Raw genomic sequence first — 26,763 nt, 5'->3', positions numbered from 1 at the left:
CCAAGGGAGTGTCTCATTAACACTTGCAAGTTTTTAAAGGGTGGATATCAGAAGGATGGAGTGTGTCATGGTTTGACATGACAACTTTTCCTGGTAAGGGGGAAGGGGCTGTAAATACGGCTCCTGTAAGGAGTTGCCCGAAACTCTCTGTGACTCTCAGCCAGACCCACTTCTGGGGCTGAGCCAATTAGATGCCTTCACAATCACTTTTTAAGAAGCTGGAAGAGGAAGCTCCTTCCTGTTTCTTTCTTCTTCTGTCCTTTCTTCTTTTCTGGCTGGTGGTGGTGCAAGAAGAGTGAAGAGTGAGAGAAACAACCATCAGGACTCCAAATTCAGTGAGGGAAGAGAGGAGGAGGTGTGCTGGAGCAGAGACTCCCCTGCATTCTACGAAGAGAACTGGTGAAGCTGAGATTTATTTTCATTTCTTTAAAGACCCCGCATCAGCAGTAGAGACTCATTTTGATAATGAGCCCGCATCAGGGGCAGAGACTTATTTTGCTAAAGCTGACCCTGGACCAGCGGCAGCAATTCACTTGATTAAAGGCCCCGAACCAGGGACAGTGACTATGGCCGGAGGAGGCCATGTTCCGTGGGAGAGACCCAATCACTTCACTACAGACTCCAAGCCAGGGGCAGTGATAATCTTCATTAAAACTATGACTAGAAGAGGCCGTGTCCTCTTCTAGGAGGGACCCTTTATCACTATGGCCAGAGGAGGCCATGTCCCATTGAAGGGACCCCATATCTGAGCAGGTGAAGAATGCCAGGAGTCATCCTCATCTGAGAAGACAGAAGTAGCAGAGCCCATCTGTGAGAGACTGACCACATCCCCCATTCCCTGCCCCCCTGAGCCGTTGAGAGGGGAGGAGATAGAGATATTGGGAGCAGCGAGCTGGGCCCGGGAAGAAAGGAGGGATGGAGGAGGGAGATCTTAAAGTGCTGGTTGTAATTTTCTCATCATCCTACTCCCTTTTTGCAGTTATTCTGTTATGTTTCTTGTAGAATAAACTTTCCTACTTTCCTGTCTAGGTTGAGTACTGGAGTCTATTTTGCCTGGAACCATAACTGGCAGTGAGCCCTCCCTGCCCTTATCTTAATCCACAACAACCTTGCTTATGTTTTTCCTCCCATTTCACTGGGGCCTCTGCCATCCTAATGAGGGTGGGGGTGGATGGGGCACGGAGCGAGAGACTGTCATGGTGCTTCTTTGCTAACAGGGCCAAACCATGACAGGGCAACACTTTTTTTCTGTTGTATCTAGTGACAGGACAAGGGGTAATGGACATAAGCTGGAACTCAAAAAGTTCCACTTGAACACGAGGAGGATGAGGGCACAGACTGCTGAAGGAAGTTGTGGAGTCTCCTTCTCTGGAGGCTTACAAAACCCACCTGTCCACATTCCCATGTGACCCGATCAAGGTGAACCTGCTTTAGCATGGAGGTTGAACTGGACAATGTCTAGATGTCCCTTCCAGTCACCACCATTTTATGATTTTATGACTGAGTTTCAAAAGTTGAAATTGCCAAGTTGTGAATTGTGATCATACATGGACAAACTGAGTAAAAGTATTCTTCAAAATTATTACCAGAGACCCTTCCTCAAATTCATTACCCTTGTGTGGAGAGAGTTTCACAATGTACTAGTATATGCATTAGATTTATAAGAATATTATATTAATGTATATAATGAGTGTGCTTTTGTCCCTTGGTGTGCATATTAGGAGAGTTATCTGCTAGGCACCCAGCGCTGTAATAAACTATTATCAGCTTTCAAAGCTATCATTTGGTTTGAAGTATTTTCTTGGTTACAATTTTCAGTAACATTACAAAAAGAAACTAATAATAGGAGAATGCAGAACAAAGATTCTTGTAAGACTCATGGAATTATAGAATGGTAGGATTGGAAGGGACATCTAGAGATCATCCAGACCCACACCCCTGCCAAAGCAGGTCCACCTAGATCAGGTCACATAGGAGCATGTCTCGGTGTGTTTTGAAAACCTGCATAGGAGAATCCACACTGTCTATCAGCAGCCTGTGCCAGGGCTCCCTCACTTGTACAGTAAAGTGATTTTCCTTAAGTTTATGTGGGACTTTTTGTGTTCCAGGTTTTGTCCATTACCCCTAGTCCTATCACTGGATGCTACAGAAATAAGTGTTGCCCTATCCTCCTGACATACACCTTTCAAATACTTGTAAGGATTAATGAGATCTCCCCATCAGTCTCCTCTTTTCCAGGCTGAACAGTCCCAGGTCCTGCAGCCTTTCCTCATAAGGAAGATGCTCCAGTCCCCTGATCATCTTGATGACTGTGCACTGGGCTCTCTCCAGATGCTCCCTGTCCCTCTTGAGATGAGGAGCCCAGAACTGGACACAGGACTCCAGATGAGGCCTCACCAGCGCAGAGCAGAGGGGGAGGAGATCCTCCCTTGACCTGCTGACCACACTCTTCTTGATGCATCCCAGGATGCCATTGGCCGTCTTGGCCACGAGGGCACATTGCTGGCTCATGTTTAGTTTGTTATCAACCAGGACTCCCAGGTTCCTGTCTGCAGAGCTGCTCTCCAGCAGGCCAATCCCCAGCCTGTAGTGGTTCATGGGGTTGTTCCTCCCGAGGTGCAGGACTCTGTACTTGCACAGTTTCATTCCTTGACTTCAGAACCGTTTCTTATGATTTCTAATACAGATTTTCCTTCCTAAAAACTACAGAGAAACTGGATCATCAGTTGGGTTAGGAATTTTGTGAACATAATGCGGTCTGTTACTCAATGTAGTAGAACAGGTAGTAGTACTAAAATACCAAAGATCAGTGATTAATTAAAAAAAACACCCCAAGATTCATTTTTCCTGTGTGCTTTGCCTGGATGTGTTTACCTATGTGGACATGTTGAGAGGGTGATGTATTAGGGTCAATTCTGGGTTCTCACAATGTTTTCTAGAGCTGAGAAAGTGTTCTGTTGTCCAAAAAGTGGATTCATGCCCAGTGTTCAGAAAGCCAGTCTACACACAGTGTCAAGATACTGCTTTATTTCATGCCCGTGCAGAGATGAATGCTAGGGGGTAGTTCCACAAAGCCAGCACACTCAACAGTACCTCCCACATCGTGTTTATACAAAAACTTGTGTAACAGATTGTCATTCTATTTGGTGAGTCCTCAGCCTGGAATGTGTATTGCAGCAGTTCTCTGGTGCCTGATGAGGCAGTGGGGTTCCATCCTTACCAGTCTCTAATCCTTTCTCAAGAGTGCAGTTGTTAGCAAACTATACATGTAAAGTAACCAGGCCCACCCTATCAAACTGTTGATAATGAACTCTACCCATCAGGTAGAAAAATCTGCTACTGTTCCTGGACATCCTTTAGGAGAATACCATGTATATCCTGAGTCCATGTTTATCATTATCATTTTAATATTAGTTCTAACTATAAAGTACTTATTTATACTATTTTAACGTATCTCCTATGATTTTTCATCTGGTAACACTCCCAGTCAGATTCTCAAGTTTCTCATACTCCTGTTCCTTACACTCTTGTACTCCTTCCCTGATCCCTTGTTACATCTTCTCTACTTTAACCTTCCATTCATTCCCTGTCCTTCTTCCTGATGAGTTTTGTTCCTTCCCTTCAGCTTCTATTCAGGCTTTCTTAACAACTGCTCCCTGGTATTTCACCTTGTGTGAGGTAGGAGACTGGAAGCCCTGTTTTTTATGACTTCAGCTTCCCTGATGGCATTGTTCCATACTTTCTGTATCTCCTTGGCTTTTTTGTTTGGTTTTCTGATGGCCATTCAGATTCAGTTTTTCCCCCTTTTTTTTATCCATTCCCTTAAATCAATCTTTCTTGCTGCCAGCAACAAGTGGGAGAGCATTTAAGCCAGGCGCCAGACATTGTCTGTGCTCTCACATCTGCTTCCCTGTGTGACAGAAACTCCCACAGTAAGAAGAAATCATCTGAAAAGGCAATCTTTTTAAAAGCACACTTACATCCTTAGAGCATGCTTAGGCATGAATGATTGTGACTGGTATGTTGTGCAAATTCAAGATTGTTGCTTGTAGTACTGAGACAATTTATTTACAAAGGTAAGTAATCTAACAGGTTAATATTGCTTATGCAGGTAAACTTACAATGAAGAACTCAGAGATAGGAAAAGCAGGAAAGGTAAATCACAAAAAATTGCCTAAGCTGAAAGCAACTTTCTAATAATAATAATGGAGAAAATTAACTCAAGAGTGCCATGGGTTTTGGCTCAGTTAGGTGGGATGAGTAACAGTGCATTACATTTTCCTGGAATGATCAGATTGAGGAGGCATTTATGTGCTAGATTTTCATTGCATTTATTCTGAATTTTGAGTCATCTGTAATGCTGACTGACTGGTGTAAAGTGCCTCGGATTTGAAAGCCCTTTAAAAATGGAGAGCATGTAACTTTCTTACTCAGATATGCAATAAAACCCATGCCAAGGAAGCTGATGTAGCTGTTGAAGTGAATGGAAATTATGCAGTTTAATTTAGGTATTATTAGCTAGTGCCAGGTAGTTTAAATGTGATTAGGTGGTTGTCCAGTGCATACCAAATTTTTATGTTTAGATCTACTAGAGCAAGTATTTAAAATATTTCTAATAAGCTAATATGTGTACAAATTTCTCATGTCAAATGTCAATGTTCAAGATGTCAATAGAGTAAAAGTGATGAATATTTTATTATATCCTAAGATGCCTTAGTCCACATTAACTAGCTTCCTCACGTATGTTGTCCAGGAAAGAAGCTTTGTGAAATTTTAGTAAAAGGTAAAAGTAGTATCACTTAAAGATTCTGTTTGTAGTTGTTTCTGTTTGTAAATGTCTCCCTGCTGATGGTAGAGAAGCCACCATAGCATTGGTTATCTTATATCTAAGAAGTGGCACTGGAACATGTAATTGCAAATTTGTATAATGTAAATAAGGAAAGTTGTGATCAACTAGATAATACCAGTCTTGTCTGCATTTAGGTGATACAATTCAAGTATTTTTTCTATGTTTATGTTTTTGCTAATTTGTAGACTATAGCTGAACAATACAGTCAGGCATTTTAGTGCTTTTCTGTACAACTCTACTTTAGGAACCACCACTAGAATAATTTTCCTAGATTGTCTGGTCCATCTAGATTGGTTGATATGATGGTGTAGTTTCTTGCCATTTCTTTTGCTAGTGCTTTACTTATTCCTGTACTCAGTGTAACAAAAACCCATGGCCTTTACTTTCATCTTGGAACAGTGTAGAGCCTTTAGAAAAGAGGGGAACTTGTGACTCGAGTAAATGAATGGACCTGTACAGTCCTGTGGGCCTTACTGAGCTTTTTGTTTCAGAAGTAGAATGCAGAGTGCAGTTGCAGCTTTTTCTTTTCTGAAAGTCAGGATATTTCTTATATGCTACATTAAAAATTTTTTGCTAGCTTAATCTTTGAATCTCCAGACAGAGATCTTAAGGATAGCTATTATGTAGCCATGATTTTTAGATTGGAGGCAACTGTTACATCAGCTGATTTCATGCATCATCTGAAATCAGACAACCTTTACTGCTTTCCAACCATTCCTTCAAACTGTCAACAAAAACATATCTCTCAGAGAGGTAACCACTGTGATTTTCTTTTATAAAAAGTATTTGTAGAAGCCCTATGTTGTGTTACTGGCTAAAGAAAATGTCCTCCTGGTTTGCATGTGTTGAAAACTATGGGAGTTCCAGAAAAATCTCTTTACAAAGGCATTTTTCTTTTTGTGGAAAAAGTTTGACTTCAGAAACCTTTAAAGGGAAAAGAGGCCTAAACCAGAATTGATGTAGGAGAAAACAGTCCTAATTGTTCATAAATGTTGACTTGGCTGAAATGGTAATGCTTGTTTTTGGTTTTGTTGGGTTTGGTTTTTTTTTCTTGAAAAAAGAAAGAGGAACATCTCATGAAGCATTTATTGGTTTCTGAAACAAGTAAATCAGCAAGTCAGCAAGTTATGTAATATTTATGGATGAAGTGCTGTCTGCTTTATCCTCTTGTTCTTGAGAGACCAGAATTCTTACAGCACAGGAAGGTTCTGCAGCCACACTTGCAAGAACAGAAGTAACTAGTACTAGACTTGTATCACAGTTTTAAAATTTTGGAGACTGTTACAATTAAGAAATTAAGCCCAGTTTCTGTCTGCTCATGTACATCTGCATGTAACAGCTGCATGCCTTATAGAAGTATAGTAGCTTAAAAGACTAAAGTTTAAATGAGTGTTGTTGGATACCAAAGCTAATGCACAAGGTGAATGACATCACCTTAGATCAATCCTACCTTCAAAAAAGGCAAGGGGAGGACCTGGGGAACTACAGGGCAGTCAGCTTTACCTCAATCCCAGACAAGATGATGTAGCAACTAATCTTGGAAAACTATTCGCTGGCCCATGAACAGTAAGGTGATTGGGAGTAGCCAGCATGAATTCACAAAGCAGAAGTCATGCTCAACCACTCCTGATAATCTTTGATGAAATGACTGACTTGGGAGATGAAGAGGGAGTGGTGACTATTGTCTACCTAGACTTCAGTAAGACTTTTGGCACAGAAGCTGATGAAGTATGAATAGATAGAAAACTGGTTGAGTGACCAAGCCTAGAGGGTGATGATCAATGGTGCAAAATGTAGTCTAAGGCCAATAACTAGTGGTGTACTCCCTGGTGTCAACACTGAGTATGATCATGTTCAACATCATTAATGGTGTGGATGACAAAGCAGGATATACCCTAAGCAAGTTTGCTGATGACACAAAACTGGTAGGAGTGGTTGATGTGCCAGAGCATCATGCTGCCACCCAGATGGACCTAGGCAGACTTGAGAAATGAGCTGCCAGGAACCTTATCAGTTCAATAAGGGCAACTGCAAAGTCCTACACCTGAAGAGGAACAACCGCATGCTAAAAAGTGAGAGACACCAACTTCCTGTGCTGCAAAGAAAGTGAATGTCATCCTGGGCTGCATTAGGAGTGTTGCCAGCAGGTCAAGGGACATGATCCCTTTTATTCAGCAGTGGTGCAGCCACACCTGGAGTGCTGTGTCCAGTTCTGGTCTCCCTAGTACAAGAGATAATGGAGAGTCCAACGACGGGCCACAAAGATAGTTAAAGGTCTGGGGCATCTCTCATCTGTAGGAAAGACTGAAAGAGCAGGGACTTTTCAGCCAGTAGAAGAGAAGGCTCAGGGGATCTCATCAATGTCAACAAATATCTGAAGGGAAGAAGTAAAGAAAGCAGAACAAGTTGACACCATAGTACAGATTAAAGTTGATTCCTGTTTTTTTAACTGTGATCTTAGACTGCTGAGATGAGTTTATATTTTTCATTTACATATTATATTTCTTTTTCTGTCATAGAGAAGGTAATGTAAATTCACAGAGCATCCTTTTGCAGGATAAGTGTTCTCTTGTTTAAAGACTTCTAGTCTTTTAGAAATGGTAAGTGTTGTTTTTCAGGTACTTTGGTAATCATTACAGCTCACCAAAGACAGCAAAAGTACCTTAGCTATGGCATTGTCTTTACAGTATCTGCAAATATTCCTTCCTTGAACATCTGCTATGACTCAAGAGGCCTACAGTGCTGAGGAAGTGTTGTATTTTTGTAATCCTACATCATACCAGCAGTATAGGTGGTGTAGTTTGTTAGCTGCCTTGCTAAATCTCACATGAACATGGACACATTGTCCTGTTCCAATTCTAGATGTGACATACCTCATCATTACTGGAACATCTATAAAACGTGACTCAAATGCTCTCCCACTTTCAGTTCATGCTATGACAGCTAAAATGTTAACAAAATCTGATGCATCTCCCTCATCTCACAAGATGCCTGTGTAATTAAATTTATTAGAAGCAAATATGTCAAGGAGTAAATTCTTCATTTCTTGGCAGCAGATTGGCCCCCACTTGCAGTTGGGAATGCCCTCAGAACACTGTAAAAAACAGTAGTTCCCAATCTTGAAGGGGGGAAAGTATGTTGGAACTTAGATCTAATCATCTGGCATGCAGACGTATTCTTCCTGTACAACAAAACAGCAATGCTTATTAAGCCAGGGTTTTTTTTTTTTCCCCTGTATGTGATGGTGCTGCTTGATTTTCAGCAGTAAATCACACCACAAGCTTCTATCTCTACTCATGCAGAAAGGCTTGTCTGACAAGTTGAGTTTTAGATGGGTGGTTAGTCACAAAAGGATGGCGTTCACCACTGCAGGTTGACCTCTGAAAGCAGACAGATAACCTTTCTAGATTGGGCCAAGAAGTACCAAAAATCTTCCTCAAGACGCTAAATCTAGTATTGCTGTCAGATGTTGTGTTTTGTTTTTAATTTGCATTCAGTAGTTAGATAGGTCTGCATCATCATCTTCACGTTTAGTGTTCAAAGGAAACGTGAGCACAACTTGTTAGCAATAGTAATACTGGTGGTGAGAGTACCACATTTTTGTGAACTTGTGTGATATATCTGTTTTGTCTGATGTTTTTTCAATGATCAAAAGTTACCAAACTTACAGAAGCAGCCACGTTTCATAACTATGGATACTCGCTAGTTAATTACTATCAGATTAAGCAAAAGTCTGGCATTTATTACTATTTAACAAGAATTACTCAAAGACTGATTTATGCACATAAATAAAAGAGATTCTTTATTTGTATAAAACATCTATAATCCCCCTCAGAGTTAGGAACAGAGGCTATTTGAGGCTCTTTGCCATTCATAGTGCTGGAAGGGAAAACCTAACCAGCAGTATTAGCATAATATAGTCTTCTAAGAGTTGCAGCCGTGCATCTTGGCAGTCACTGAGTGTATGTCAATAAGGCTTTTGAAGAATTGTCTTAATCTTTAAGGCCTTTTTTGCTGAATGTTTTGGCCTTACTTGGATTAATAGGCTCAGGAGCAAGCTTGCATATTATGGAGTGGGTGGCAGGTTCGATACATTAAGCATCAATTTAATGGATGAAAATGATTCAGGCCTTCACAGCTGGTCTGCTGTACACACTAGTTTGTAGATACTGATTGATGTTTTCGTCTTAATGAGTAATCCTCTTATCTGATTTGTGGTTTAGGTTCTGGTTTTTCCTACTAATTTTCATTCTCTCCCCTTCTCGCTGTAAACAGCTTGATTTGTATTTGATAGGGGGAAAAATCCTTCCGTTTCTTACAGAAACGTTTCTTAAGAAATGTTAGCCTACCAAAGGCCATGTAAATGGACAGATTTAGTGTGTTGGATTTTATTGTTTAAAATGGAAATACTTCTCCAAGTCTGTGGTGGCTTCTGAAACTTTTCTGGGAAAATGTCCATATTTTGAGAACTCTGGGATTAGTACACATGTTTACCTAGAACAGTAATTTTGCATCTTCAAAAAAGGAGATCTTATTAGAGTTGTTATGGGATCTTTACTTAAGAAGACTCTGATCAGTTACCTCCATGTCTTAAGACCACTAGGTGCTAAATTCTGTAGTTTATGCAAGTGTCAATGCACATTAGAAAAAAGACTGAGTTGTCCTGCAGGAACAGCACTTATTTCAGGCTGTTTTCTTTGTGTTTCCTGTGACTCCCTCTGTGTTATAGGGTCCTGTTTCTTTGCTAACACAAGCTTCAAAGTACAAAGGTGCAGATAGTGTCCATGATTTATGCACCAGTTAGAAAGATTCTCTGCAGGTCTACAGAATGGGTACAAGGCCAGGAGAGACAAAACACTTCACTAGACGTCAAGGTCCCACCAAAGCCTCTCTGTCAGTCCCCCACTTCAGCTGGACAGAGGAGAGAAAAAAAAATATATCAGAAGGCTTGGGAATTGAGGTAAAGACATGGAGAGATCACTCATTAATATGCAAGCTTCCCATAGGGTCACAGTCCCCTTTGGGCATCCAGCCTGCTCCAATGTGAGGACCTCCCTGGGCTGCAGGTGGATCTCTGCTCCACCGTGACCTCCGTGTCTGCAGGATCAGGCCCTCCTTCACCATAGAGTGCACCACGGGCAGCAGAAGAACCTCTGCTCTGGCACTTGGAGCACCTCTTCCCCTTTCTTCACTAATTTTGATACTTGTAGGGCTATTTGTCTCACATGTCCTCCAGCTGCTGCTGTTGTATAGCAATTCCCATTGCCCCCCCCCCCCCCCCCACTTCTGAAATATGCTATCACAGAGAGGTGCTACCACCATCTCTGATGGACTCGGCCTTGGCCAGCAGCAGGTCCATCTTAGATGTGACTGGCATTGGCTCTGTTGGACATAGGGGAAGCTTCTGCTGACTTCTCAAAGAAGCAGCCCAGCAGCCTCCCTGCTGCCAAAACCTTGCCCTGCAAACTCAATATGGCAATATGTCTGGAAAAGTGGTAAGGAAGCTGTGTAGTTCTCAGTTATTTTTCTGTACCTTGGCAGAGTCAAATCATGTCAGTCCTTGTAGTTGCTGCAGCAGTCATAGTCATGCTTGGTTATTACTTATCACTAGCTTTTTTCCTAATAGCTAACTTACTTTGCTTCATTTGTGTGTTATTTTGTATCCTTCAAGTCCACAGAAAAAAAATTATTTCATTTTCCTTGTATTAGCCTGTTATATACCGAAAAGTCATTATCTTGTTCTCTCTTGAACATCTTTTCTTCGGACTAAATAACCCCTATTCTTTTACTGTTTCCTAAATGAGCTCTATTTTCAAGGCATCCATTCATTTTTTGTTCTTCTCTGTTCTTCCTGCCTGTATTTTTCTTGAAACGCATTTACCTGTCAACAGGGAACTGCCCAAGATGAAACAGAATCTATCAGTTCAACCTGTTTTAAAAAGGAGAAAAGTAAAAACACTTACATTATGATAAGTAACAATGTTGTCTGATATCAGGACATTATTTAAAAGCCAGAGCCCGAGACATTTACTGTTACTCTTAGAAGTCGCTTTAATGAGCTCAGCAGAGCACTGGTCACAGCTGCGGTCTCATAAAAGGAATCTCATCCTTCACTGCTTCCTTTCTTTTCTCTACATCTCTCAAAATATACTCTCTGGTCACTTTGTTAAAAACCTATGCATCTGTCTTCCAGTTCTCACTCTTGCATAGGTAAACACTGTGTGAAGCTCTAGTTTTGTTATCCAGAAGCAGCAGTGATAGGACTGGGGACTGCAGTAACAGAAAGTAAAGGCATGTCTTCAAGCATTTAGTCTTGGGTGAGAGTGGTATAAAGACATAGAGGTTTGTTTGCCTTCTGATGCAAAACCAGTGGTACGTAGAGTCCTCAACCCAACAGAGGTGACAGGAGAGCACCTCTTGTCACAACAAGCTTTCACAGGTACTGCTAACATGGTTTTCTGAGCTAGCAGTTACTGCTCATAGTCTGGTTTACTCACATACTGAAATGGCTGCACAGTGATTGCCATGTGTCATGGTTTGACATGACAGCCTTTTCTGGTAAGGGGGAAAGGACTGTAAAGATGACTCCTGTAAGAAGTTGCTCAAAACTCTCCCCAGCTCTGAGCCAGACCCACTTCTGGGGCTGAGCCAGACACCTCCATGATCACTTTTTAAGAAGAAGCTGGAAGAGGAGGTTTCTTTCTCCATCTTGCTCCATCTTCTTCCTTCTTCTCTACCCCTTCTTTTTCTTCTGGCTGGTGGTGGTGCATGAAGTAGGAACAGTGAGAGAAACAACCATGCGGACTCCAAGGTCAGTGAGGGAAGAGAGGAGGAGGTGTGCTGGAGCAGAGACTCCCCTGCATTCTATGGAGAGGACTGGTGAAGCTGAGGTTTATTTTCATTTCTTTAAAGACCCCGTGTCAGCGGTACAGACTCATTTTGATAATGAGCCCGTACTTTTATCGAAGTTCTTTCTAAGCAAGTTCTCCCATTGAATATTCTTGCCGTAATGTAACAGAGCTACGTAGTGCTTTCAGAAAGTGCAACATCCAAAAGCTCAAGCTAAACAAATTCATGCCACAGGTGTCTTTCTGAGCTGTGTATCATTTAACTGGATGTTATCATTCAGTTCTGGATTAGGTGTTGAAGCCTGTCTATGCTGTAGAGAAACCCCCTTTAGATAACTCTCTATAGATAGTTCTGTCTGGTCTTGACCTATCTACTACTTAAAAATCTAAAAGTTCAGTGTGAATTTTTGACACGTATTTATACATGCAAATCAGGTAGTTTATATGTAACTGGGCCAAGACAGAGCTTTTAGTTCTCAAGGTTTCTTTTTCCCCAGTAACTGTAGACTGCACCTGTATTATACTTCTTGCTTATACTATGGCTTCCTATTTTGACTTGATTCTTTATTTAAGATCAGCATCTCATCTGAATTTATGCTAAAGTTCTGCATATTTTCTCAGTGACTGTCTCTTGCTAGTTTTTTTGCTAAAAATTCAAGCCGTATTTCCTCTGTTATTTCACGGTTCTATCAACTGATATTCTGAGGTATCCTCTTTTCCAGTTTAGACATATCCCATCTTAAAATTCATTAGAGTACCTCTGTAAAAGTTCTTTTTCCTGGCTCGTTGCTTTCAGATCCACCTCCATCTCTCCATACTCTGCTGCATCAAATACAATTAGATGTCATATTTAATATTATTTCCTAGTTTATTTCTTGTCTCACTAGTCATCTCTTCAGATATTAAGATATTGGTCTTTTCTCACCTTCAAATGAAAAATTAGGATGTTCTTGATTACTTATTTTTCAGCTACTTTTGATCTTGCTTTTTCAGTGAGCATCTCTTCTGCTTTCCTCACGTAGGCTTTACAAAAAGGAGAAATCCTTTTTATACATCAAACAGAACCGTTTTATATCCTTCTTCAAGCTCTTATTCTTTTTGGTTACCAAGTACTGATCAGGTAGTTGATAATAATGTTTCTTTAGTATATCTATATTGCATAAGTGATTTTGGGGCATGATAGCTCTTTTTGTTACACGTTTGTGCAGTTCTTCAAACAGATGAATAACGTTCTTTCCAAATTAAGAAGACACTTCTGCAGAAATGTAGTCAATACTGACAGTGAGTTAATTAAAATGCATCCTAGGAGCTAGCTGGTAAAAACATCTTTATGTCATGAGGATCTACCAAACATGACTTCTCAAAAAAGATACCTTCTATAGGCTTAGAAGGAAGTTTCTCCCAGCTGCTTATTTAACTAATTATGCTCTGAATAAGGCTATTAGAAAATCATGTTCCAAAAGTAGGAACAACACTAGAATTTAAAGATATTTCATCCCGTCTGTAATTTCTATGAGTAATCAGACTTGAGAGGGAAGGTTAAGCCTATCATTATTTTTGCTATGCATTATCAATGAAGGAAAAGCTTCGGGAAACTGTATATGGTTTTGCGTTGACAGTGTTCCCAAGAGAATGGGAACTCTGTCAGATCTATATATATAATATTAAAAAGACATTGAAAGTTTGTAAAAGTTAAAATATTTGTGTGTGGGGATGGGAAGTTGTCTCTTGATGTTTAACCACAAAATATAAAGTATGTTTTAAAGACTCTGTTAGCACTTGAAACTGCTAATATTGGCGGAAGGCGGTGGGAGGAGAATTGATCTTTAATAGGAACCTAACTACTATTGCTGGAGATTATGGAAGGAAAGAAATGAAAATGACAAGTTTTCTTGTCATGTTCAAATCTTAGTGAAGTTTATAAAGTAAGTGAAAAATAAATTATAAGTTAGCATATTTTTTTACAATGTAAAACTTTTCTAATACAAAGAGATGGGTGGGGTAGGGAAGTTTCAGTCTTTATAGTTCTTGGAGATAAATCAGACATTGTAACTATTTGCAATTGATCCTACTATTTTAGGTTTTCAAGATCAAAGCAGTACAACTGGCAGGAAAACTTCTTCCAGCCTTCAACACACCTACGGGTATACCATGGGCAATGGTGAACCTGAAAAGGTAATGAATTTTCTTTTGTGGGGATGTGTGTTCCTCACCTTCCCTCTGGCTTCAAATTAGTAATGGCATATGTCTATTTTTCTTAGTGGAACTGTAGAAGATGTTGGCATTCCAGAATAATTTTAATGCAGTTAAGACCATTCTACCCCATTAAGTGCAATAAATTGTGACTGTCATTTGTTGAGTTAAATTTCCTTACGCACTTTCTGCATGGCTTTATGGTTTGGTCAGTCTTGAGTTCTTTCTGCAGTTTCATAGGACTTGACATTCCTCTGTGCGTAAGCTAGGTTTTTTTAATTTTGCTTTGTTTATCCCAAGCCTGCATTGTGATTCCAGGTGGCCATACTCCTCAGGCAGCACAGGTGTCTGGCTCACTGGCTTGAGCAATGTAGGTGGTGAGGTTTAAGGAGCTGCAAGAAGTAAATGCATGGGTACTTAGCAGTAAAACACAGAGCCTGATTGCATAGGTAGAGCACCAGAGCACTTTCAGACAAACAGGACCAAGAAGGAGGTTTTACAATAGGTGGAGGGGAAAGCATGCAGAAGTTTCCTGCATGCTGGTATTGTTTATGCATTTACTGTGTTAGTCTCTTATTAATGTACAGCACCAGACAACATCACCACAGAAAATAGTGGCTGGCATGCCAGAAGGCAGTGATAGCAACAGGTGTATATGAGAACACTTACCATGAGGCTGACATGCAGTAAAAGACAACTCCTGGAAGAAGTGTTTTGAAAATTATCAACTTACGTTGTATTAGCTTTTTTATTCATAATGAAACACTTAATTTTCTCTTTATGAGGACTACACCAAAAGTACCCTAAGGCAGGCTATGATTTTGTGTCTCTACACTCTGTAAATGGTGGTTACTGTATTTTAAAAGGATTTATTCCATCTCAGGTCAGCTACAAATACTGCTCCATAACCAACACCTTCCTTTTACATTTCCTCTTTCCAATTTGTAATTTAAAGAAGAAGACGACGTTCCAAATTGATTGTAGTCATAATGATAACTGAAATCTTTTACGATAGGAAGTAGAAGGAAATTGTAGAGTTAAATTCAGAAATTAAAAGATCTGATCTTGAACAGCAGTGAAAAGAGTTAGATTGGATTAAGCCAGAGGTAATTTAGGACTTACAACACAGTAAAGTGGTATCTCTTAGAGTACAAAAGATGATGAGGTATATGATACTTTGTCTTGATTCTTTATGTGAGCCAGAGGAACTCATAATATTCTGCCAACAGTAAACATACTGTTTTCTTATGTAGATACAGTTAGAGCTCACTCCATTCTGCTGGAGTGTCAAATACTTACTTGAAGCACATCCCACACAACTAAAGGAACCACAGCAGGTATTTGGCAGAACAAGGAGGTGAATGCTGCCACCTTTGGAAGGATATTCCTCTTGTCTGAATATTGCTTTTGATTCTTGTTCTTAGAAATATACAATGAGTAAACAACAATTTAAATTGTGCCGAATGTTACATCATTATACTTCTGCACTGTCAACATACTACGTCTTTTAATCACATGATTTTTTGCTCTTGAGGTTATGGTGTTGTTTTTTCCAAAAAAGACCCAACCAGTGAACCATTTGATAAATCAAACCACAACTCGTAATCTGAAGTACCGGTTAACATTTTGCTGTTACTTGTTTAATGTGCTGTGATGGTTGTTACTAGTGCTGTGCACAGTAATTCTGATTTTTTTTTTCTTTTTAAATTTTCTTTCCGGTTTGTGCATATTTCTTGGAATTTAGTGGTGTGGGTCGAAACTGGGGCTGGGCTTCTGCCGGCAGCAGCATCCTCGCTGAGTTTGGTACTCTGCACATGGAATTTGTCCACCTCAGCTATTTGACAGGGGACCCTGTGTACTACAACAAGGTAGGTCTCAAATTCAGCTCTTTATCATACAAGTGTCTTTTATACTGTTTCATCATAAATTGTGTTAAGGAGAAGTACATTCTATATTGAATTCTGTTCACGTTCTTTGTAGCAGCTAAGTTTTTTCATACTTGTATTTATGTTACCAAATTAGGTTCCTTTTCAAGTACAAATTTATGATGACACAAGTTTTCTTATTTGGTTCAGCATAGATTTAAAAAATGTAATTTTAAAACATGTCAGTGTGAGCAGTCTTTTCAAAACAGAAACATACTAATCTGCAAGAAGCCCTTGAGAATGTTTCTGGGTTTGGATTCAGAGAATTTACTACTAAAAGAAAAAAAAGATTATATTTCACTATGTACAGGCAGTAGATGAACATTTTTAGTGGTGATCCTGATTGTTGATTTAATTTAGGTCATGCACATTCGGAAGTTACTTCAAAAAATGGATCGTCCTAATGGACTTTATCCAAATTATTTGAATCCAAGAACAGGCCGATGGGGTCAGCGTAAGTATTCTTCTTTTATTAATTCCTAATTAAAGCTCTGCCTCTTATTTTGTTGCTAGGTTGGAGATCAGAAAAAGTATTCTATAGGATGTGAGCAACCTTGCTTGAGCATATGCAAAACAGAAGGATTACTTAGACTTGAGATGCCCTGAAACCAAGTTTTGCCTGTCATTGTCCCTGAAGTCACACAACTTGTTTTTTATGGTGCTTTTTGAAAGCAGCATCCTGCTACATCTGATGTCTATCCTTACTTTTATCAGTCAATAAAATCTTCAGTAATAATGAATGAAGCTGGAAATAGTTTCCTTATTTTGATTTTGTTCCTGGTTTTGTTCATCCAGTAAGTGGATTACTGTAGGGTAACATAGAAGAAATGTGTGTTTGTAGTGGTTCAATTTTAACTCCTTCACCTGGTGTTAGATACTGACATCTACAAACATGATTCTACTTAGTGGCATGTGAAGTGTCATTATGAACCTCCTCATAGATCCCACTCGTATCAATGTGTCTCTCATGAAAAAAAAAAAACAAGGAAAAAGAAATAAAGGCCGTGTAATGAAAAAAAAATATTTGGTTTGTTTCTGACAATGTAAGTAGAGAGATAAAACATAAAGACAGAGATGCCAACACAATTCTTTTTCTTGGAATGATTCTTCCAAGTACAGTGGTTCAGTGCTTTCATAGTGGGTATGATAAAAGTCAGTCTTTTTCTTCAGAGTTTCTGTTTCTTTTATGAATACAAATTTATTTAGGAAGACCAAAGAAGATTGATGTCCTGTTTGACATCATTGACAGGTTTTGGAGATTTCAGTGACTGTCTGTAAATACCCAGCAGAATATGTTCTGGCTTTCAAACTGAGAGTTTGCACCAACTTTGAGTTTGGTATATGAGAGAAATGAAAGCAACTGTCATTGCAGTGATCATGAAAAAATTTGTTTAATCCCTTTGTTAAGGCCAAAATTCTCTCCAAAGCCTCTAATACCTTTCAGTGAATAGTGGCGCCTTCTGAGATGGATGCATGTATTGATGAGATAAATTCTTCAAATTTAGGTTTCACAATGCAGTCGGAAAAAAGAAAGTGAGCAAATACAAATATTCATCTATTATTTAGTAAAGGACAATTTTACACTGTTGTTCTGTCCTATTGCTTTTTCCTATTCCTAACCAGTTGCACCTGCTACTTTTGTCAAAAGCAGTCATATCACCAGGATTCTTTAGAGACTTTTTGTCAGTTGTAATACTAATACTCAGAATTAGCAGATCTTGGGAAGAAAATAAACTTGATCACTGAGAATAAACATAAAATTTGATGCTGTAGCTGTAAATACACAGTTGATAAACATAGAGAAGTTTGATGGAGCTCACATACACTATTTAAATGAATTTGGAAAGATAATGCATTTGAGACTAAAGTTTAGGATTACAAACTGAGGATTAGATTCTTAGGATAGGAAGAAATACAACTTTATAGAGCTTTTAATTTTTCTGTGCTACTCATTAAACAAACATATCCTGGCGTTTGGTGGTTGTTTTTTGGGTTTTTTTTGTTAGGGGTTTTTTTTGAGAAAATAAGTTTCCAATCACAGATTGTTCTGGTAGTTTTTTACAAGATTTTTCCAGTGCAACAAGCATTTGTAAACCTATCTTGAAAGGTTTTATGGGGACAAGATGGCAAAAATTCATAATTCATGTTTTGCCTCCCACAAACCAGAAAGGAGTAATACTATCTTGTATCCCTGATAGATCACTCTTCAGTGAATCTATTTGCCAAAATGTAAGAAGTTACAGTAAAGGTACACATACACTCGAGCACTGGACATATGAACTGGAACTAACTGAGACTCACATAGAAATTTTTCTTCTGGTTCTTCTGCAGAGAGTTTATCCTGCATCACAGAAGTGAGTTAAGGGTGATGCCTTCACACGCTACATCTCAGTTCACTAGATGACCCTTGTCACAGTCCACAATACTGTTACTGACTTTAGTCACATTGTTGGTATTAAGGGCAGGCAAGGCTTTTATGTTTTTCTCTGAAAGTAATTTCAAAGAGCATTGTATTTGGATTGTTAAAGCAAATATGCTTTAGTACTGGAAAGACTGAGACAATGGAAAGAGTACCAAAGCATAACTTCTTTCAGCTTCTGAGAAAGCTGCCCTTTACATCTTTGCTGTGACCTTTAGTTTGATGTATCTTATTTTGTACAATGTACTTTCTCCAGATAGTTTCTGAGGATTATTTCAGAACTCTATTTGCCTAGATATGTGTAACTCTTGACTCTGACCTTTCTGAGGTTTCTTTTTAGGGTTTTTTTTTGCTCCTTCCTTTTAACATTTTTCTCCCCCAAGACTTTTTTGGCTCAGTTCTAGTTAGGTTTTCTATTAACCTGTATAGTATTCCAGTTAAGTCACAAGGGGTGCAAAATAATTCTACATAAATACACTGCTGAAGAAATATGGGATTTAACTGCAATATAACAATATACTGGTGATGGATTTATTTTCTGTTTCTTTGCTTGTCGTCCCAGCATTGGACATACTCTAGTGGTGGGTACCTTTATTTAAATAAAAATATCAGCAATGTTCATATAGCAGTCAAACTATTTAATTTTATTACTAACACATGATTATCCAGAGAATATTAAACAGGTTTTTAGGTCAGGTTTTCTCAGTAGTTACATTTTGTCTTTACTTTTTAATTTTTTTTTTTCAATAAAAAAGGAAAGGAAAAAAGATACACTTCTGTGTTGTTTTTCTGTTTACAGAGAAGTATTTTATTATTTAACTGTCTTATTGCAAGACAGCTTTGCGGAAGAAAAGACAAGCCTCAAACATTTTTTTTCCTGGCCTTTGTGTGGCCTCATAGGACTGTAAGCTGGATGTTCCTATGTGAGCTGACCTAGGTGAACCTGCTTCTGCAGGGGGGTTGGACTAAATGATCTCTACAGGTCCCTTCAAACCCCTACAATTCTATGTTTCTATGATATCTACTTGCAACAGGAATTTTGTGGAAAATTTTTTATGCCTTCTACCTTGACACAGTATTTTGATACCTTCTCAGAGGTCTTTGCATAAGGAGAACCTAGCCACATCCTCATTTTGTTTTTTTAACTTAAAAAATCCACAAAGATTGCATCTACTCTATTTGACTTGCAATCCCAGGTATTAAATGTTAGTGTGAGTAACTTTATGTGCCTTTGAAATAACCCATTTAGAAAACTTTCTTTCCTTTTTCTTCTTTGCTCCAGAGGTGTGTGCAGTGGCTTATGCTGCCATATAAGTAACTTCCTAGTACATATAAAGTCTCTCAGCATACTGCCCTTCTTTCTTTGAATCTCAGATTTTGCAGAATCTAAAAGAACTTTATATGAACTGGATGCAGTTCACAAATACGAAGCTTATATCTCAGCTGCTGATGTTAGGAAGTTAGAGTAATAAATTTCAGTGCTAGGCCTTAGGGAAGGGGAAGATGATAGAAAGTTTACAAAATCATCAGTCCACCTGATTTTTAGCTGCTCTGATTTTCCTCTGAGTTCAGTTCAGCCATGCTCTCAGGTAACAAGACAATGTCCAGTTTGTCTGGACTCAGAAGATAAAGGGACACTGCCATCCAGTCTTCTTCAAATATCTAAGGTTCTTGAATGACAGTGGTGTTTTTGGACAGATCTTTCAGGCCTTTCAGCAATTGCTATGGGCTTTTTCTGTGCCTTAGAATAGTTCTGTCTTTAGCCTCCATAGATCTTAGGCCACGTTGCTGTATCTTGTCTGATTTTCCTCATTTAAATTTATGCTTAAAATATATTTATGTGGTCTATTCTCTTCTTGAGTTAGGGGAAGGAGAATGGTGGATGTTGTATGCTGCAACCTTGTCAACATCCTTCTGATATTAGAATGCAGGTTTGATGAGACATTTCTGATGTGATTTGATTTATCAGAGTGCAGACCTTTTGATCACAGTGTAAACAACATTTTCTGCAATTTCACTGCTGGGAAATGGTTCTTCTGGGGACGGTGCCCTATGACTTATAGACCATTGTTTTTGCTCATTGTTCTGCTTTTTCTGCTGGTGCTTACAAAGACAGAAATATTTTCATTCAAACCAGTTAATGTTTCTGTTACATGTACCTAAAAAGGTATAATCAGTAAAGTAACTTGCAAGTCAGTTGCTAATTATGGTTGCTTTAAGAAGGATGTGACCATGGATTCCAGGTTCTTAACAAGCTGAGTAGTAGAGTGATACAGTGTGACATAAATGTGATCTACAGCCACATCTTTGTAAAGCTTATGTTTTTATGAATATAAATGTCCATATTCATTTAACGCATTTTAGATAGCACTTGAGGAAGTTCTGATGACAGATTACCTTCTTTCTTTTTCTGTCTGCCTCACGAAGCAGCAGCAGCAGCCAGGACCAGGAGCCACCTCAGGCAAGGCTGCACAGGAACTACCATTTCATCCCATCGTTTCTTTCCATTTGAATGCCATAAAACTCAGTCCTGAAACCTGCTGAGTGAATGGCTTACTGGTCACTGCTAAGCCTCTGTGCTTTCCAGTGAAAATGCTTCATAATACAGCTGTACATGACTGAACCCTTACTGCTGCATAGCAGGAAGGGAGTTAGTTATACATAGGAGAAGGAAAATTCTCTCATAGGTAGGCTAGGTATTTGTGTTTAAGCTTGTAATGTGCAAATATTATTACAGCATGAGTGGCATGGCAGACAGCTTTTTAATGAGTTCAGCTCAGGATTTGTCATCTCACTGAGGCTTTTGCTAGAAGGCATAGCTATAATGCCCACAGGAATGTTGACAGATTCAGTGCTTATTTATGGACTAAGGTGATGGTCCAGTAGGGACAAGTGATTTACTCTACTTCTGCCCTGGAGTTTCAGTTTCTGTAAGACTAAAAAGAAAATAGCTATCAAGAAGCGTATTCTAGCCTCTCACATTTAACCTACAGTTAATTTTGTTAGCTTTTCATTGCACCTGGTGAGTGGTTGGTTTGATGTAAATATCAGAACTTTTTGAATTTAGATTATTTTCAAAAACAGTGTCATTGCTTTCTCAAGAAGTCTGCTAAGCAGATATAACAACTAAAATTTTGATTAAAAGTGAGAGACTTCAGAATAACAGAAATTAATTTGTACTGAAGAAAAAGGATTCTTTTCCTAAATTAAATGTTGAGAAAATTCAATTGTAATTTGCATTTGCAAACAAGTTATGTGGGAATACTAACTAGAACTGCAATAACAAAGATGATACCAATCCACATGTTATTGCCAAGTCAGGACATGCCTCTTGTATGTGTACATTTCTGTAAATTGTGCATTCTTCTTTTCTACTTTCAATACTGAGAACAAATTATTGCATTTCATTTGGTTCTAACATCTCTTGCAAGTGATAATGTTACTGAAAGTGAACTCAAATTGCTCTGACTTCACATGTTGCTTCCTGCAATTGGACTACCTATGGAGGTCACCTATGTTGGTTCCCTAAGGAAGTTGTGTCAGTTTAAATAAGACCAGGCTTTAGAGTACATATGGCTTCCATATGCAAGAAAATGATCAGAGATATCTATTCTATGTTAGCCTCTGTTTATTACACCTTAGTGATATGTGAGCGCATTAACAAGTTACTATGCTGGTGCGTGAATTTATAGTGCATGAGCAGAGCATTACTATTAGGAGTGTAACAGCAGATACAGAGATTACCATCGCTGAGTGCCAATGTGATGAACATTCAGACTGTAGTCTATTCTACAGTGCTTTATGTCTCCTTACCAAAACCCAAGCCCTTTAGTCAGACTTGCAAGTGAACTAAGTTAAAAGCCCAGTAAGAGGTACTCCATCAGCATGCTTATAATAATGCATTAGATTTAAATGCTATCTTTCATGTACAAAGTGATGACTATCCTCTAAAGATAAATATGAGAAGTCACAGAGGTATTTAGCCTGCCTTGTTACACACACTGCCTTAACACTTTTAAGTGCTGGTCTCACTTTTTTGCAGTTCCCTGCATTTGTTACTACAGAATAAGTAGAGGTGCAACCAAGGTGTCGGAATGAGAGAAATTTACATCCTCTGCTTCTCAGTTGTTTGTGGTGTAGACTAGCCTTTAAATAAACGAAAGCAGACCCCTTTGTGGATGTGCATATTTCAGTTGCTTTCAATGTTCTTTCATTTTCAACAGTAAAGGTTTAAATTAAACCAAAACAAGCACTTTTCATTGCAAACTACCAGGTAAGGGATGCTTCTATGGATTTAATGGAATTGGATTTATATTTGTATTGAAATGGTGCCATTTTCACATGTAGAAAAGGCAGTAAAAACAATTTTCAGTTACTTTCATCAAAACAGTGCAAATAGTAGGTGAACATTCCAAAATTTTTATGTCTGCCTGTACAGCTGGTTTTAGGCTAATGCTCTGGTACTGAGCTAGGCAATTAACTGAGGTGCTTCATTGAAACTCTTGCAGGTAGTTAACAAACTGTAATAAACCCTATCTGTTTTCATTTGTGATATGACATCATATCAAATACACATCACTATCTATCTATGTTTGTCAGTATTTAATAGAAAATTTAAAATAAATTTGACCTAAATGTTTCAAATGAACTCTGTTAAAGATGTTAAGAAAGCCACCGTGTCCGTCAGACTCCAGGACCTGGGGATTCCTCCTTCCCAGCTATTGAAGCCCAGCCAGGTACAGGTCTCTCCATCCCAGTCTGATGGATACGAGTGCTGCTGTTACTGTTTGGCAGTAGTGGGGCTGAGGACATCCCCTGGAGAGGTGTATAAATACACAAAGACAATGCTGATGCAGCTGCCCACAGACTACCACTGACAGCACTGCCTTTATGGCACCCACACATAGTGCTGCCAGAGCTCATGTAAAACAAGTCCAGGTAGCCAGGTCTTTCTCCTTCTCCTGATATTCACAGATAGATGCTTGCACTCACACACTTCACAGGCAACCTCCCAGATCCTTCAAATATTCAACATTAGCAAAGCCTCACAGTCTGCGTAATACTCATGCTGGAGCCCTGGACCAGTTATGCAGCCATTGGCTCAGAGCTTTGGTCTTTTCAGATACAAGTCTCCTCCTGCTCACCATATTGTCCAGCTTGAAGTTTGCTAATGAATTCCGTGTACACACATGCACTGAGGATTAAATTCACTGAGTCAAACAAATACACACAGGTGTTTGAAGTTGCTGGCACATAAAACTAGGATCCTGTGACCCACTACGATCTTTTCTCCAGCTGTTGCCACCCAGACCTACCAGCTCCTGTGACCTGCAGCCTCTTTCTTAAGTTACTGGCAAAAATGACCTTGCAACACGAACTGCACTTACTGACACTCAGACCTGTCTTGCATGCTGTACTCTGCAGGCACTGGCAGCTAGACCTGCAGCCTCAGTGATCCATGGCCTCCTCTCCAGCTGCTGATGTTTAAACCTCACACATGGGATAGAGAGCAGGATTGCATACAAAAGATTTAATAAGAATAGATAAGGCGGTCTGTATTGATAGGGTGCAGAGCTCGGAGAGACAAGCATGGTGATCCACAGCCTATTTACATGTAACCAAGCCCTTCTAAGCTACTTCCTTTCCATTTTTCTCTTGCTTGTTCCTTCCGGATCCACCCTGATTCTTTCCATTCCTTTAGCCCTAAATAGCCCATAGTAAGCTTTTTCTAAAGCCACAGGCCCTTTCTGCTGTCTCATAAATAGGTTTTGCACAGTCCTGCAAGTGCCCTCAAATATCTCATAATGCTCATGACAATCATATTTCCCCCTTGTCAATGACAGAGTTCTCTGAGGCTGTGCCTGAGTAGTTCCTTTAATTGCCCATCAATCAGTAGCTGAAGGGTTGTAGTTGTGTTACTGTGTGTTACCACCTGCTTGTTAATGTCTGTGTGTTTAATTTTCCAATCTCCTTGTCATTTGTTATTTTATACTGAATGCTCCTTACTCAGATAACTTGATGAAGAAGATGCTTTCGCATTCTTTGTAATTCCCATGTGTGAGAAGGCTAAGAATAATCAGCATGTCGGTTGAAGGATGCTGCCCTGCTAGAGTGAGCCCCATTTACTATATAGGAAGGGTGGCTGTCTTGAGTGCGAAGTTTCAAAGATGCTGAAGAGATTGATAAACAAATCACTGTTTGACTTGCTATTACTGGAACTTTTAAGCAAAGAAACACTTTCAGTCTTTGCCTCTGGGAGATTAAAACTCTTGCAGATTGCAAGGTGAAATGAATAACACTGAAGAATGAAATGGCCTTTTGTTAGGTTCAAGAAACAATGCAGATCAATATTTCAGATAATTTATGCTACAGTTACCTTCTTAACAGGTTGATAGTCTAGTTATGGGTTGAGAAAGAAGCTAGTACTGGAAAAATCCTATCTTTGCCGGCTGAAGCTGCTGATGTTCTTTAACTGTGAAGGTGCTTTGCATTTTCTCCACATACGTCCCTGATATTGTTTGTTTATTTACTAGATACTTTGTTTACCAGTAGTTATTTTATATCTGTTAATTATATCCGTTAATACCCCTAAATGATCTAGACAATGCTAAAAAAACCATCAGTGTCAAAACTCATTAAAAAAAAATAAATTGTGAAACATAATGTCAAGTTCTGGCAAAACATCCATAATCTAAAAGGAAGTGAATGGAGTTGTGTCAAGTAAGCTTGTATTTTCCAAAAAGTGTATTTCAAAACACATTAGATAATTAACATCAGTTTGGTCTTGTGAGTAATAGTTTTAATCCTTCAGTGATTTTTTTTTTCCACTTTGGCTTACAGAAAAGATTTTTACTCTCTTAAATAGAAATGGTACAGGATTAAAATAATTAATTGCATCTATTGTAGAAGTACTTGTAGAAGTAGTTCCCAACCTGACTTCATCTTTGCGCATTTATTTAATGTGGCAAGTAAATGTCTTTTTTTGATCTGTGATTGGAACGTCAGTTATAGAACTGGAGACACATGATCTTTGTGATGGTTAGTTTGGAGACTGATGCAAGCATTTATTGTGGTAGGAGTTTTAATTTCAAATCTGCTTTCAGTTGAGTACATTATGAACAAATAAAACCACATGATTTCTAGACTTCCAGCAGTAGCCATATGTGTGTCAGTTGCAGATGAGAAGATGGGGTGGTTCTCTGCTGTTTAGTTTTCTTTGCTGTCTTGGTAGATGTCTGTAATTTTTTTTTTCCCATGTCTTCTTCTGTATTTAGGAATAAGCATGTGTTTTGAATAGAAAATAATCTAGGTAATCTGCTGAGGAATTCTCCTTGCCCTTGTGCTTTACAACTATGTACAAATGTAATCAACTCTGTTCCGAGAAAGGGCTGCATTCAAATTTGTTTATTCATTAGAAGCCAAGAACAAGTTAATCTGTTAAAACTTCGTTTTAAAGAAATACAGCAGAGCTGTGCATTACAGAGAATATGCTTTTCTATGTCTACAAGGTTAAGACATTTTGCTGGTCCATTGAGCAAGATGCTGAAAAAGCTAAACAAATAAAAGCTTTGTTTAGTCTGTTAAAGATTTTAGTGTTATTGAGAGGTTAAACATGAGTCTGAATTATGTATTTGAGAAGGACTGCCTATAAATAATTCCTAAAGAAGAAATCAGGATATGGTGTAACTGGGTTTTGAAAGTGCTTACATACATTGCTGTGGAAAGATACCAATGTTTTGTTTTGCTGTACCACCAAACTCCTACTTTTAGAACATAGTCTTAGTGGGGAGTGTCCTGCAACAGCTTTAACATTTATTTTCCTCGCTGAATTTTAGTAAATTCATTTGTATGAAAAGTCTGACAAATGTTAGGGTGCTGCTTGATAATCTTGAAAAAAAAAATTATTGGGGAGTAAAAAGGTACCCTGTGACATGGGCTCTGTGGATTTTTAAAATTTTAGCTCCTGTGGAATCTCATTGTTTCTTTAATAATTTATTTTGTACTAGGATCCCTGTATACCTAAACTGTATTTTTTAACTGTTCTTAACCTTACTCGATTCTTACCAAAAGGAAAGCCTACATAGGTCCAGTCACAAACTTCTTGCAGCCTTATTACAGTTACTAGTTTTTATTTTATTCCTTCTGTATCAGTTGTTGGAGGCTATGTAGCTAGCTCTTTATAGTAATGTTATCTAGACCACCAGTAGATTTGGATGAGGACATGTAATAGTCCATTTCCAGAAGCTGTGGAATCTCCTTCTCTGCAGGTTTTCAAAACCCGTCTGGACACGTTCCTGTGTGACTTGATCGAGGAGAACCTGGATTAGACTAAATGATCTCTAGAGGTCACTTCCAACCCTGACTTTTCTATGATTTCTTTTCATTCTGTCTTCAGTACGTGATACTTCATGCTCCGAGATATGTGTGGAGATATGCCTTCTTGTGGTCACACCAGAAACATTTGTAGTTTAGTGACATTGAGAGGAGAGGGTCTGTAGTTTCATTAGTGGACATTGAATCTATCTTCCT

General features: G+C 38.8%; 1 protein-coding gene across 1 annotated transcript in view; it reads left to right on the top strand.

Moving 5' to 3' along the window:
- MAN1A2 (mannosidase alpha class 1A member 2) overlaps positions 1-26,763 on the top strand; it is a 146,423-nt gene that overhangs the window by 81,548 nt on the left and 38,112 nt on the right. The window contains exons 6-8 of the mRNA XM_062005630.1: positions 13,778-13,872; positions 15,635-15,758; positions 16,176-16,269. Coding sequence (XP_061861614.1) covers positions 13,778-13,872; positions 15,635-15,758; positions 16,176-16,269 — 313 coding nt within the window. The remainder of the gene's footprint in view (positions 1-13,777; positions 13,873-15,634; positions 15,759-16,175; positions 16,270-26,763) is intronic.

This window comes from Colius striatus, chromosome 1 (assembly GCF_028858725.1).
Source record: "Colius striatus isolate bColStr4 chromosome 1, bColStr4.1.hap1, whole genome shotgun sequence".
In the NCBI taxonomy this organism is placed as follows: Eukaryota; Metazoa; Chordata; class Aves; order Coliiformes; family Coliidae; genus Colius; species Colius striatus.
The sequence above is the reverse complement of the archived record's forward strand: the minus strand, read 5'-3'. Positions and strand labels throughout refer to the sequence as shown.